General features: G+C 54.6%; 6 protein-coding genes across 6 annotated transcripts; 4 read left to right on the top strand and 2 right to left on the bottom strand.

Moving 5' to 3' along the window:
- The first annotated feature begins 196 nt into the window (after positions 1-196).
- On the top strand, positions 197-2,691 carry BJX68DRAFT_245588 (glutamine--tRNA ligase). The gene is made up of 5 exons (XM_071041519.1): positions 197-713; positions 762-843; positions 888-1,180; positions 1,229-1,439; positions 1,484-2,691. Exons 1-5 carry the CDS (start codon positions 342-344, stop codon positions 2,407-2,409), a joined length of 1,884 nt encoding a protein of 627 aa, XP_070894624.1. The 5' UTR covers positions 197-341; the 3' UTR covers positions 2,410-2,691.
- A 71-nt stretch (positions 2,692-2,762) lies between these two features.
- BJX68DRAFT_245591 (endonuclease/exonuclease/phosphatase family protein) lies at positions 2,763-4,898 on the top strand. Its single transcript, XM_071041520.1, has 2 exons — positions 2,763-3,540; positions 3,588-4,898. The coding sequence occupies exons 1-2, from the start codon at positions 2,871-2,873 to the stop codon at positions 4,757-4,759; spliced, it is 1,842 nt and encodes a 613-aa protein (XP_070894625.1). The 5' UTR covers positions 2,763-2,870; the 3' UTR covers positions 4,760-4,898.
- On the bottom strand, positions 4,876-5,595 carry BJX68DRAFT_245592 (uncharacterized protein). The gene has a single exon (XM_071041521.1). The coding sequence runs from the start codon at positions 5,528-5,530 to the stop codon at positions 5,141-5,143; it is 390 nt and encodes a 129-aa protein (XP_070894626.1). The 5' UTR covers positions 5,531-5,595; the 3' UTR covers positions 4,876-5,140.
- Positions 5,596-5,638: 43 nt separating this feature from the next.
- BJX68DRAFT_172910 (serine hydrolase FSH) lies at positions 5,639-6,584 on the top strand. The gene is made up of 2 exons (XM_071037078.1): positions 5,639-6,215; positions 6,308-6,584. Exons 1-2 carry the CDS (start codon positions 5,747-5,749, stop codon positions 6,526-6,528), a joined length of 690 nt encoding a protein of 229 aa, XP_070894627.1. The 5' UTR covers positions 5,639-5,746; the 3' UTR covers positions 6,529-6,584.
- BJX68DRAFT_172989 (Zn(II)2Cys6 transcription factor) lies at positions 6,469-8,497 on the bottom strand. The gene is made up of 2 exons (XM_071037079.1): positions 8,209-8,497; positions 6,469-8,164 (listed from the first exon to the last, which is right to left on the bottom strand). Exons 1-2 carry the CDS (start codon positions 8,274-8,276, stop codon positions 6,640-6,642), a joined length of 1,593 nt encoding a protein of 530 aa, XP_070894628.1. The 5' UTR covers positions 8,277-8,497; the 3' UTR covers positions 6,469-6,639.
- Positions 8,498-10,335: 1,838 nt separating this feature from the next.
- Positions 10,336-11,956, top strand: BJX68DRAFT_245597 (uncharacterized protein). Its single transcript, XM_071041522.1, has 2 exons — positions 10,336-11,190; positions 11,273-11,956. Exons 1-2 carry the CDS (start codon positions 10,614-10,616, stop codon positions 11,713-11,715), a joined length of 1,020 nt encoding a protein of 339 aa, XP_070894629.1. The 5' UTR covers positions 10,336-10,613; the 3' UTR covers positions 11,716-11,956.
- Positions 11,957-12,249: the final 293 nt, after the last annotated feature.

The following is a 12,249-nucleotide window of genomic DNA, read 5'->3' on the forward strand; positions in this document are numbered from 1 at the left end:
AGAGGCAACGAGGAGCAACATGCAGCATTACGAGTTCCGAGTCCAAGGTGCTTCCTTCTGGGGACAAAGTCGACACCTGAGGTGTCAAGACGGGCTGCCCTTATCATCACGTGCAAGAAGGCCCGACCGCCTGCTGTTGGTGGCGGCTGAGTCACCATCTGCGGCACAAAAGATTCCCCGCTGATAACGGCGGGATATTTTCTTTGACCCTCACACCAAACCGTGACTCACGCGCCCATTCTTTGATAGATTAGCGAATTGCCCATCCTACAGCTTCACACGATTAACCCCTTCTTTCATTCTATATTTCTATCGCTTCAAACGTCGAAAACCCACCCACCATGGCCGACGCCCTCGCCGAAAGCACGGCGAAGCTCGTCCTCGACGAGGAGACCGGCGAGATGGTCTCCAAGAACGAGCTGAAGAAGCGGACCCAGAAACGCGCTAAAAAGGCCGCCGCGGCCGCCGCCAAAGCGAACCAGAAGCCTGCGGCCCCGAAGCCCAAGACCGAACAGGCGAAGCCCGTCGAGGAGACCCCGCTTGACCCGGATGCCATGTTCAAGCAGGGCTTCCTCGCCAATGTCTTCCGCGAACGTCCTATGAAACCTGTCGTTACGCGATTTCCGCCGGAGCCGAATGGATATTTGCATCTTGGACACTGCAAGGCGATTGCGGTCAACTTTGGGTTTGCGCGATACCATGGGGGAGAGACGGTGCGTATGGTAGGAGGTTTTGGAGATGGGGCTTGCTGACTAGGGTAGATTCTTCGGTTTGACGATACGAACCCCGAAGCGGAGGAGGAGAAATACTTTGTGGCTATCGAGGAGATCATTCAGTGGCTTGGTATGTAGGCGCCATTGTTGGTGTGATGCTGCTAACAGTCGTAGGTTTCAAACCTGCCAGGATTACCCACTCAAGCGACCACTTCCAGAAGCTCTACGAGCACGCCGAAAAGCTTATCCAGCTTGAAAAGGCCTACGTTTGCCACTGCAGCGACACAGACCTCAAACTGCAACGCGGAGGAGAGAACCACGGGCCGAGATACCGATGCAAGGACGCGGAGCAGGATGTTGAGACAAACTTGAAGAAGTTCCGGGATATGAAGGACGGGAAATACGAACCGCAGACGGCGTTCCTGAGGATGCGCCAGGACATTGAGAACCCCAATCCTCAGATGTGGGTGAGTTTGCATTCGAGCCCGCGGGGAAATTCGAGCTAATTCGTGAAGGACCTTGCGGCCTACCGCGTCTTGAAAAAGGAGCATCACAAGGCACCTGGCTGGGTTATCTTCCCAACATACGACTTTGCCCACTGTCTCTGCGATAGCTTCGAGGGAATCACACACAGTCTTTGCACAACCGAGTTCGTTTTGTCCCGGGAGAGCTACGAATGGCTCAACTCAACACTCGGCGTTTATGAGCCGATGCAGCGAGAATATGGTAAGCTCATCAAATGCTATCCAATAGACGACGCTAATTTTCAGGCCGCTTGAACGTCAGTGGAACGATTATGAGCAAACGCGGGCTCAAGAAGCTCGTTGATGCAGGCCACGTCAGAGCCTGGGATGATCCCCGCCTGTACACTGTGATTGCCCTGCGCCGCCGTGGTGTACCACCCGAGGCCATTTTGTCGTTCGTCAATGAGCTTGGAGTCACCACTGCGAACTCTGTCATCAACATCGCTCGCTTCGAACAGAGTATCCGCACTTACCTTGAGACACGGGTACCCCGACTCATGCTTGTTCTTGACCCGATCCCGGTTGTGATCGAGGATTATGAGACCCTCACTCCTGAACAGCTCGATCTTGACATTCCTTTCTCCCCCAAAGACACCTCCATGGGATCGCACACTATTCGCTACACCAAGACCGTGTATATCGACCGCTCTGATTTCCGTGAGGAGGACAGCAAGGGTTATTTCCGCCTTGCGCCTGGCAAGAACGTCGGTCTGTACAAGTCGCCATTCCCCATCAAGGCCACTACCTATTCGAAGGATGAGGATGGAAAGGTCACGGAAGTGCGCGCTGTCCTGGATCGCGACGGACCAAAGCCCAAGACGTATATCCACTGGGTGGCAGAAGACGCGCGCAAGGTGGAAGTTCGTGTCCACGACCCTCTCTTCAAATCGGCAGAGCCTGCCAGCGCCGAGGGCGGTTTCCTAGCCGACATTAATCCCAACAGCGAGACCATTTACACAAACGCCTTGATCGAGTCCGGATTTGACGAGGTGCGGCGGCGCGCCCCCTGGCCCGAGGCCGCTGGTGAGCACAGCGAAGATAGACCCCGCCCTGAGACCGTTCGTTTCCAGGCGATGCGGGTGGGTTACTTTGCGATGGATTCCGACTCCACGGATGATCATGTGGTGCTGAACCGGATCGTATCGCTCAAGCAGGACACTGGAAAGGCGTGAGCCGAGCCCTGAGCCTGATAGCTGGGCGATCCGGCGAGCTCCGAGAGACGACGAGACGAAGAGAGGATGGCGTACAATTATCTGTTGAGCACGTGGGCGCAAGTTATGAATAGAGAATCTGTTGATATTTAATTGGCCGTTAGCGTCTGAATTGCAGCTCTTAAGCAGGACCAAGTCCGACCAAGGCTATCCACAATATATTGCACTTCTTCACAACCTGGTGCTGTGGCCGGTGAGTCGTCGGGGCATTTCCCAGCCGGGGCTGGGCGCAGTCTTGGCGATGCAACGTGGGCATCACCCGCCAATCTCAGTGGCTGCCGCCCCTTGTAGCTCAGGTACTCCCGCCTGATAACACTCAACTATCAGGGGCTGACCATCGCCTCGATAACAGGATTCACATCTCCCCGCGCCTATAAAGCCCGCCTCTGGTCGCATGTAATACTCCGGACCGAGCCGTCAAAATGAGGTCCCTCGCGTGTCTTTCTGCCCTATCCTGGGTCCTGCCCTCTGCAGTAGCGGCAGTGACAATCGCTGAAATCAATGGAAACACGTACCTTTCCCCGCTAAAGGGCGAGAGCGTTTCCGGCGTCGAAGGCCTGGTCACGGCCATTGGCGAGAACGGCTTCTTCATCCGTTCGACCACTCCAGACTCCGACGATGCTACCTCGGAGTCCATCTACGTCTACGGAAGCAGTTCCGTCTCCAAGGTCACTGTCGGAGACATCATCACGCTCAGCGGAAAGGTCTCCGAGTACCGGTCTCAGGACACATACCTCCACCTGACAGAGATCACCTCCCCGTCCAGCATTGTTGTCAAGAGCAGCGGCAACGAGGTGACCCCCGTCGTGATTGGCAAGGACCGCTCCCCCCCGACAGAGGTGTACTCTGCTCTCGACACTGGTGACATTTATGCGCTTCCAAACAACGTCAGCCGGATCTCCGAGGAGAACCCCGTCCTGAAGCCCGATGCCAATGGTCTCGACTTTTGGGAGAGTCTCAGCGGTGAGCTCGTCTCGTTGACTGACTTGACCATCATCACCAAGCCGAACCAGTACGGCGATGTCTTTGTTCGAGGCAACTGGGCTGTTTCAGGCCTGAATGAGCACGGTGGTCTGACCATGACTGCTAAGGGTATGTTTTCTTAGATCCTGAGACTGAAACTATACTAATATCTCCAGACTCCAACCCTGAAGCCATAAAAATTGGCACACCGCTCGATGGCACACGCAACCGCGACGACTCGAAAGTCGGCGACACCGTCGAGGACGTCACTGGCGTCGTGCAGTGGGTCTTTGGCCAGTACATGGTCCTCCCCACCACAGCCCTCAAGGTAACAGCTTCCAACGACACCGCCGCGCCAGCCTCCACCCTCGTTGGTGACGGGACCTGCAAATCGCTCAGCATCGGCTCGTACAACGTCGAGAACCTCACCCCCAACGCCTCGAACATCGAAGGCATCGCGAACCACATCGCAAACTACCTCAACGGCCCCGCCCTCGTTGCCCTCCAGGAAATCCAGGACAACTCTGGCGCAACCGACGACGGCGTCGTCTCTGCCAATGTGACCTTATCCACCCTCGCAGATCTCATCGCCGCAGCCGGCGGACCAGACTACGAGTTCACCGAAATCGTCCCCGTAAACAACGCGGACGGCGGCCAGCCCGGCGGCAACATCCGCGTCGCATACCTCTACGATTCCAGCATCATCCGCCTCCGCAACGAAAACGCCGGCTCCTCCACAGACGCAAATGAGGTCCTTGCGGGTGCTGAGCTGAAATATAACCCAGGCCTCATCGACCCCTCGAACGGCGCGTGGGACGCATCGCGGAAGCCCCTCGCAGCAGCCTGGGAAACTCTCGACGGGAAGAACAAGTTCTTCACGGTGAACGTCCACCTCTCGAGTAAAGGCGGCGGCACATCACTCCAGGGCGACGTCCGCCCCCCCGTAAACGGCGCCGTCGACCAGCGCATCGCACAAGCCGAGGTCATCGCATCGTTCATCGCCGGCATCCTAGAGAAAGACCCGAAAGCGAAGATCCTCGCAACAGGCGACTTCAACGAATTCGCCTTCGTCGAGCCACTCACGACCTTTGTTGAGAAATCGGGCCTCGTCGACCTCGACGAAGTCGTGGGAATCCCCGAGACGGAGCGCTACACGTACATCTATGACTCGAACCACCAGCAGCTCGACCACATGTTTGTCTCTGAGGCGCTGGCCAAGGGCGCCAAGATGGAACATGTCCATGTCAACACGTGGTTGAACTATGATGATGCGAGCAGTGACCATGATCCGTCTGTTGCGGTGTTTAATGTTTGTGAGAAGAAGTCGACTTGCAAGCCCAAGCACTAATATTGAGTTGGTTGATGTAAAAGGAGGAGAGGAGAGGAGAGTGTTTGGTTTCGGTGGTTGGTGATTATTACTGTATATATTTCGCATTCGCACTCGGATCATCTTCGCAAGGGAGTGGATTATTCTATGATGATTAAATCGAATCAAGCTTCTATTCGAGGCAGAGAACAGATCTAGCGCACTTTATCCCCTTCACATAGTCAACCCATCCCAGCTATAGACAAGCTCCCCATCATCCTCCTACCCGACCTCAACACCGAAAAGATGGAAGTGAAGTGCAAATAAGCTCGTGCTGGAAGTCGAAATAAACTCACACCCACCTCACGCTGTCCAGCAGACAAACAAAACGCAGTCGAAACCCAACCTCAACATCAGCGATAACTAAGCGCGCGGTAAAGCGCAGCGGCAGACAGATACAAAACTTACAGGAATCGGAATACCGTTGTGACACAGCAGGAAGAAAATGGAATAAATAAAAATCGGAAGGGGAATAAAAATGATTGGATTTTTTCTTGTACGACAGCAAACAAACCTTGATTCTGCCGGCGTGGACGGATTGGAAACTCGGTTTCGACTGCATGGTGGATCAGCGCCGCTGTCGGCGTGTTCGAAATTGAAAGTCGCCTGCATTACCCGCCTGCAGACGATTTCGAAACCGGAAGTCGACTGCATATGTGCTGAGATGGGGTACTGCATGCATTTGCATTTGCATCTGCGGTGGTATGGAATAAAATGAAATAAAACAGCCACGCGGGCAGCGGCAGGATGCATGACACTTGAGGAATCAGCTGGCAGCAGTGTGACTAAAATACACGCAGCTTACATGCCAGCCCAAATGCTTATTTCGACCGTCAAGTTTACCCCTCGCGTCGGCCCCGCCGTCTCACCCCACCGCAATCTCACTCACTGACCTTCCCCTCACCACACCACACCACACCACAACACCACAACAACAACCCGCACTCCCCCAGAACCAATCCACCAACAATGTCCAAACCCCTAATAGCGGCCTTCCACGGCGGCGGCTCCAACGCCTCCATATACGAAATCCAGTGCTCGTTCCTAACCAGCCTGCTCTCCGACACATTCCGCCTCGAGTTCTTCGACGGGCCCTTTGAGCGCTCTGCGGGCCCGGGTGTCCTGCCCGCATTCGACGGGTACGCGCCTTACAAATCGTGGTTCCACCCTGAGACGAACGCGGGCGATGGCAGTGGGTTTGATAACAAGGGGAGCGATGGTGTCGCGAGGATTTGGAGGCTTATGCAGGAGAGGGTTCCGGGTGGGAATTGGGTGGGCGTTATTGGGTTCAGTCAGGGGAGTAGAGTTGTTGGGGGGTTGTTGTTGGATCAGCAGAGGAGAGAGACAGCCGGGGAAGGGGTTCCGTGGGGGATTAAGCTGAAGTTTGGCGTTTGTTGTATGGGGGGTGGGCCGCCGATGGAGGGGGAGATTGGGTTTAGTATGTTTCCCTTTCTCTGCTTCTCTTCCTCGCCATTCTGTGCTCCTGTTTCTCGGCGGTTATTTGGTGGTGTATCACGCTGACTGCGGCAGAAATGGAAAAGCCAGACACAGTCATCCGGATCCCGACGCTGCATCTCCACGGACTGAAAGACGAGTTCCTGCCGCTGGGACGCGAACAGCTGGCCAACTACTACGACGCCGAGACCGCGACGCTGTACGAGATCAACTACCACCATGCGATGCCGTGGGTCAAGGCCGAGTCGGAGGAGTTGGCGAGGCGGATCAAGGAGTTATATAACAAGACGAAGTAGGGGATCAAGCAGAGTGGATAAATAATGAAAAGAGGAAGGTAGACGTATAGAAGGACGTTTCAAGTGATAATAGAGGGTTTATCGTTTTGATGGCATGGCTGCAGCAGGACATCAAAGGATGCTCAACGCTCTGTGGGGAGAGGGAGCTGGTAAAACGACAACGTCGTTGACGACCTGCACCTTCCCATCAATTAGGTCTCTCCTGGAGTACTTCAACGCCGTTCGCTTGTCGCCTTCGGTCGTTGTCCAGGGTACCAATTGTAGAGAAAAAACCCGCCGACTCTCCTCTGGGACAATTCCCGGGCGAGTGATCACACTGGTGAATGACAGTTCTTCTTCCGAGCAATGCCCTCCACCTTCCTCAACAGCGACAATCGCCGCAAGAAAGTCCGACGCCGATTGCGAAAAGTACATGCCCTGGACGTGCGGTGCCTGACGTAACAAGCGTAATGCCCGACGACGCATAGACGGTGTCCGGCATTTGAGGGCCGTGATGAATAACGGAGTGCCGCTGCCCATGTCAAAGGTGAATGGTGGCTGCTGGCCGGTTTCGCGGGCTGTCGCGGCGAGGGCTGTCGGGGCGCGCGATAGTATATCCGCAAAGTAGGCTTCGTGGGCGTCGTAGCTGGTTTCCGTAGCAGAAAAGGCTGTTCGGGTGAGAATGAGAATGCTCTTGTATGTCATCTGGAGTGTTGCTATCACCCCTTGGTGCTCTGCTCTAGTTGGCGAAGAAGATTTGCTGACCTCGGGCATTTCGCAGAATAGCCGGTACCACGCTAGAAGATTTCCTTCTAATATATCTCGACGGTGCTGCAAGGGACGAGGTATGTGCAGACTTGCTTCCGGCACTTGGCGCAAAGCTGCACAGTCACAATCAAGCATTTTCCAGTCGGCGACTAGCTTGTGCAGTGCCGTCCGGGCGTCGGAAAGGGACGTAAAAGCATCACCTGAAGGATCGATGTATTGGCGATCGAGGACCGGTTCAACACCACTGATGATAACAGCTGAAGTTGCAACGCGGAGGAAAAGAGGTAGGATTGCTTTTCGAATCCGGGAGATAGAAGCCGATCCGGCCGATGACAGCAACTGTACCCCACGATGGTACAATGACATGGCAGCCTTGATGTTGCCTTGGAGGATCTCAATACACAAAAAGAGCACGCAGGTAACTAGTGCCACGGTGTAGTCGGCCAAGCCTTGATCGATTTGATGTTGGATCTTGCGCAGTGATCGTGAGTACCAAGTCAGAGCTTCTCGATGGCTCCGCGATCGAGGTGATGGTAAACGATCGGTTTCGTCGATCTGATACGTCGCCCGCGACCCCGGGTGCAGAGGATGCTCGTACAAGGTGCTCAGAGCGACAATAGCATCCCATACCGCCGGCTCAGATCTGCAGATTTGCAGGACGGTGCCGCGCCAGAAATCCAGATCCAGCGCATCGGAGAGAGACGGCGCAGCGGAGAAATAGTAGTATTCAAAAGCGCGCCGCTCCCTGGACTCGGCCGAAATTGTCGGCAGGGCTCGCGCCACAGCGGACTGCGCTGCTGTGGCGGTATTTGTGTAGTCGCATCGTCGCCCCGTGCTGCTACAACGGACACAGGATGGCTTCTCCTCTCCGCATTTCACGCGTCGGACCCTGGCACGTCAGCGTTGCCCAGCCTAACCGATTAAAGCACCCACTTGCACGTTTTGCAGCCTGTTCTCGATTTGATTCGATCAATGCGACCTGGCGGATATAGTCCGGACATTCGAAGGCGGTCTTATCGCTGGTGCTAGCATCACCGATTGGAACTGGATCGCGAGACTGTCGAACGGCCGCCGGAGAGGGTCATAACGATCGGCTCCAGGCTGGTCAAAAAAATTCGCTGGTAGTCGGGTTGTAAACCTTTTGAGGCAGTCGGAGCAATTGGGATTTGTTTCCTCCTATCACAAAGATAAATGAACGCGTCCCACTTGATCTGGCATGAGGTCGACTGTGAGGTGGAGAAAGGAGGAATCTCGGTCGGGGTCAGCCGAGACTAAGAAGACCAAGGTCACATGATCGCTTGGCCCCCATTGGCTCGCTGCTGCCTTGAATAGCACAAGTTTTGCAAGCTGGAATCATCCCTTCCAAAGCCTCGGACATCTCTCTGCAACAGTCAACCCATCCATTGGGTCTTGTGAGACGAGAATTCTAGCCTTGAAAGGACGCAGGCGCCTCCTGATAGAGCCCCCACGAGCACAAAGGCCCTCCCACGCTGGCAGGATCTACAAACACCACATAGCTCGAATCCCCGTCTAGCGTCCGTCTCACGGAGTCTCGGGGAAAAGGACAAGCTCTTTGGCTACGTATGTGGACAAGAACTACAGAGCGGCTGGGGCCACGAGTTGCAGTCCTGGACAGAGCAGGTCCGGCAATTCGAGAGACTACTTGTCTTCCGGCTTTGGGTGCCAGAGACCGAGTTTTGACGGATTCGATCCTTGTTTTGATACACTTCAAAACCTCCGAAAGCTACGCATTTTCTAAGGCGAGTTGGCATGTTCGAAATGGAGGAAGACATTCTTCATGTTGTGGAAACTTGCCCGCTTACAGAGACCAAGCAGTAACAAATTGAACTTTTCACCTGCCTCATTCCGGATATTCTCCACCATCTACCCAGCCTGAGCGCTCTTGAATCGACCTGAGAGGATCTCAGGAGGGATTGCAGTCGCAGGAAAGCTTCAACCCAACAATACCCTCGACCCACGTTTCTTCCCCGGAGGGATGCTTGCCTGTGGCTACTGCTCACACAGCTGAGACAAATCAAGCCCCTGCGACGGCTGAAAGCCGTGCGTTTCGGCACCATTACTTTTCCACGGTAGGGCTTCTGATGCAGACAAAATGACCTACTTTTAGAGTGAATCCCGCAGAACCTACTCTGTGCTTTGCCAGAAGAACCTTGCTGGATACCAAACACTGTCCCATAATGGGCCGAACTTATGGAAGGCACCAAATGGAGGAAATCGCCGTCGCTGGAATCAGTTGGTGCCAGATCCCAGACTCAGTCCAACAGAATGTTGAGTTTTGCCTGGAAACGGTCCGTCAACCTGCTCTGCAACGTTTCGGCATCGCAGACACAAAGTCGAAGTTTCACGACACCAAGTATATGCGGCAACGCAATCAGAAGATCGAGGCTATCAGGTGCTAATGGTGCCTTTCAGAGAAATTTGCTAGCATGGTGATTCCGGTTTCCTGGGCGGGTTGGGGGGTTCAGACTTTCGCTATTTGCGGCGCGTGCAAAGCGACTGGGTGCGGTTGATAACAGGAAAGCAAAAAAGCCCTGTATGGGGTTGTGCATCCCACTTCTCTATCTTGGCAGCGAATTCCATGCGCCTGGTCTAATCTACAATAGATTGTTCGACCGAAGATACCAGTTACGAGTCTCTTGACGCCGTGAGTCGCTGAACTCGTGCTCCACATGTTCCCCCTCTGAGCATTTCGGTTCCCGCCATGTACGGGTACAATCGAGTCAGCCTCTCGGTTGATATACGTGATATCTTCAAGGCTTGTCCTCCAATATTGACCCGACCGTTTAAGAGACCAATTGGGCATACTTGCCGTCTACCAACTTGTTGACCATTCTCAACGATGGATATGGAGCCGAGAATCCGGCTTAGCCTGCCTTAATCCAAATAGTCTCGGAGAAGACCAGCACTAAAAGCGCCCCAACACCAGGGCACAATGATGATTGGCCCTTTCGCGCAGGCTAATCTCCCGCCGCACCTTGTGCCTGATCAACCGAGCCTGTCGGGGTTCTTGGTCCCGGGGTTCGCTTGCACTAACTACCTTGGACAGAAATCGTGCATCGGTTAATGTTGAGAGACGGTTTTCATTGGCGCGCATGAGCCTCTCACAAGCACATTCGCCGCAAGACACCCCTTATTTAGAACTTTGAGTCACTAGTCGGCGTTTTTATGGGGCCGTAGCACTCGGCCTCACTTCGTTCCGACCAGACTAGTTCCCCTGCGAGGGTACTTGAATTAGACCCCGACCCTCGCGCACCGGAGTCAACCCCTCAGACTCTGCGACTTGGAGCCCTGACGTTCGTTACTTTTACCTTTCCGACATGAGGACCACCAACTCCGTATTCACTCTTTTCCTCGTTGCGTCCGCAACTGCAGGCGCCAATGCGCAATCATGCGACTACAGCAAGGAATCAAACTGCATCAACCCGCAAACGAACGGCACAAAGACCTTCGAATTCGAGCCTCTCTTCCCATCTCAGGCAAGCCTCGTATACGCCGTCGACTCCCTCAGTTCCGACGAACTGCAATACAGCACAATCGAGGAGGCAACCGAAGCCCAGCGCATCGCCTTTTGGGTCGAATACCCCGAAGTCCACATCGACAATGAGGACCTAGTGATCTCGCAAGTAGGAATGCTCTTCAGTAACGCGTCGCAGACCGTCAAGGGGGACAATGGCGGCTGCGACGGGATTATCGGGTCGGAGTGTGTGGACAATCTCAAGGATGTGCTCAAGTGGGGGATCCTGAGACATCTCGCCGAGGGCCAGAATGCGTCGCTGTACCAGACCCTTGATGATCTGTACGCGAAGCCATTGACGAATCTTTCCTGCCCCGGTGATCTCTTCGATGACTCCCCTCTTTATCCAACTGTCGCAGGGAACGGAAGTTACGGTCGTGGTGCGTCTTCCCCTCTAACACCCTCATCCACCCCTACGCGGACCCCTACCACTCCCAACAAGCCATACTAACACACTTGCAGCTCTCGCAATCGAAGCAACCTTCAACAACACCCTCGGCTGGATGACACCCGAGCTCCTCCCGACTGGAAACGCCTCATCCACCTACTCAGCCCCGATCGACCGCGCCCGCAGCTATAGCGCGCAACTCGACAAGATCGGCGTGGGCATTCTCGCGCGCGTCCCTGTTTACCTGGAGCCTGTGCTGAACTGGCAGACGATGGAGTACGAGGGGGAGAAGAATGTCACATTTGAGGAGATTGATGTCGAGTTTGTTTGTCTTTCGGCGGGGGATGCAGGCGACAGTGAGAGTCAGGATGAGAGCCAGAGTCAGAGTGGCGATGATGAGAGTGGGAGTGGAGGTGCAGGTGCTGAAGATGATGATGAAAACTCCGCGGCGCGGGTGTCGGGCTTCGTCTTGCCGATTGTTGTTGCGGGCCTTGCAATGGTTTCTGGGTTGTTCTAAGCGCGAACAAGGGCTGAGACCGAGCAAGCAATTGGACCTGGTTCAAGCTGCTGGCTCGCCATCCAATTGATCCCTCTCTTATAAGCAAGGTATCTACCTGCCTCTACACTGTAACCTCAATAATGGTCACAGAGTCGCCCTCTCTGGTACTTAGGACGGCTCTCGGCATTGAATAGTCATACAATCCAGCCGAAGAGAGTCTGGCACGTACTACCGCCAGGCCTTCTTGCGCTTCCCCCTCTCAAAACATCGCAGCAATTAATCCAAAAAAAATCAAAGCTGCCTGCTCCACAATCCGAAAACATGAGAGCCTTTCCCCTCCGCTTTGTTTCGTACCACTTATTTAGCAGACAGAGGAATCGACCCGTCAGTCACCACACTAAGCGTCTCCTGCGTGCCTGCCAGTAATAATGTTGCCCGACGTGTAACGGGGCCAATGGGGACGTGAAAATCCAGTATCGCTGATAACTATCTATCGCCATTCTACTGCGCCTCGCAACCGCGCGAGAATGATGCGCGGTGGATATGGAGCGT

The sequence above is a fragment of the Aspergillus pseudodeflectus genome (assembly GCF_044049435.1).
Source record: "Aspergillus pseudodeflectus strain CBS 756.74 chromosome Unknown BJX68scaffold_57, whole genome shotgun sequence".
NCBI classification, from domain to species: domain Eukaryota; kingdom Fungi; phylum Ascomycota; class Eurotiomycetes; order Eurotiales; family Aspergillaceae; genus Aspergillus; species Aspergillus pseudodeflectus.

Bases quoted from the DNA above. Each gene is read 5' to 3' on its own strand.
- BJX68DRAFT_245592 (XM_071041521.1), bottom strand. From the start codon at position 5,530: ATGCATCCTGCCGCTGCCCGCGTGGCTGTTTTATTTCATTTTATTCCA.
- BJX68DRAFT_172910 (XM_071037078.1), top strand. From the start codon at position 5,747: ATGTCCAAACCCCTAATAGCGGCCTTCCACGGCGGCGGCTCCAACGCC. The intron at 6,216-6,307 runs GTATGTTTCCCT...TGACTGCGGCAG, and splicing joins GGAGGGGGAGATTGGGTTTA to AAATGGAAAAGCCAGACACA.
- BJX68DRAFT_245597 (XM_071041522.1), top strand. From the start codon at position 10,614: ATGAGGACCACCAACTCCGTATTCACTCTTTTCCTCGTTGCGTCCGCA. The intron at 11,191-11,272 runs GTGCGTCTTCCC...ACACACTTGCAG, and splicing joins GAACGGAAGTTACGGTCGTG to CTCTCGCAATCGAAGCAACC.
- BJX68DRAFT_172989 (XM_071037079.1), bottom strand. From the start codon at position 8,276: ATGTCCGGACTATATCCGCCAGGTCGCATTGATCGAATCAAATCGAGA. The intron at 8,165-8,208 runs GTGGGTGCTTTA...CTGACGTGCCAG, and splicing joins ACAGGCTGCAAAACGTGCAA to GGTCCGACGCGTGAAATGCG.
- BJX68DRAFT_245591 (XM_071041520.1), top strand. From the start codon at position 2,871: ATGAGGTCCCTCGCGTGTCTTTCTGCCCTATCCTGGGTCCTGCCCTCT. The intron at 3,541-3,587 runs GTATGTTTTCTT...TAATATCTCCAG, and splicing joins TCTGACCATGACTGCTAAGG to ACTCCAACCCTGAAGCCATA.
- BJX68DRAFT_245588 (XM_071041519.1), top strand. From the start codon at position 342: ATGGCCGACGCCCTCGCCGAAAGCACGGCGAAGCTCGTCCTCGACGAG. The intron at 714-761 runs GTGCGTATGGTA...TGACTAGGGTAG, and splicing joins GATACCATGGGGGAGAGACG to ATTCTTCGGTTTGACGATAC. The intron at 844-887 runs GTATGTAGGCGC...TAACAGTCGTAG, and splicing joins GGAGATCATTCAGTGGCTTG to GTTTCAAACCTGCCAGGATT.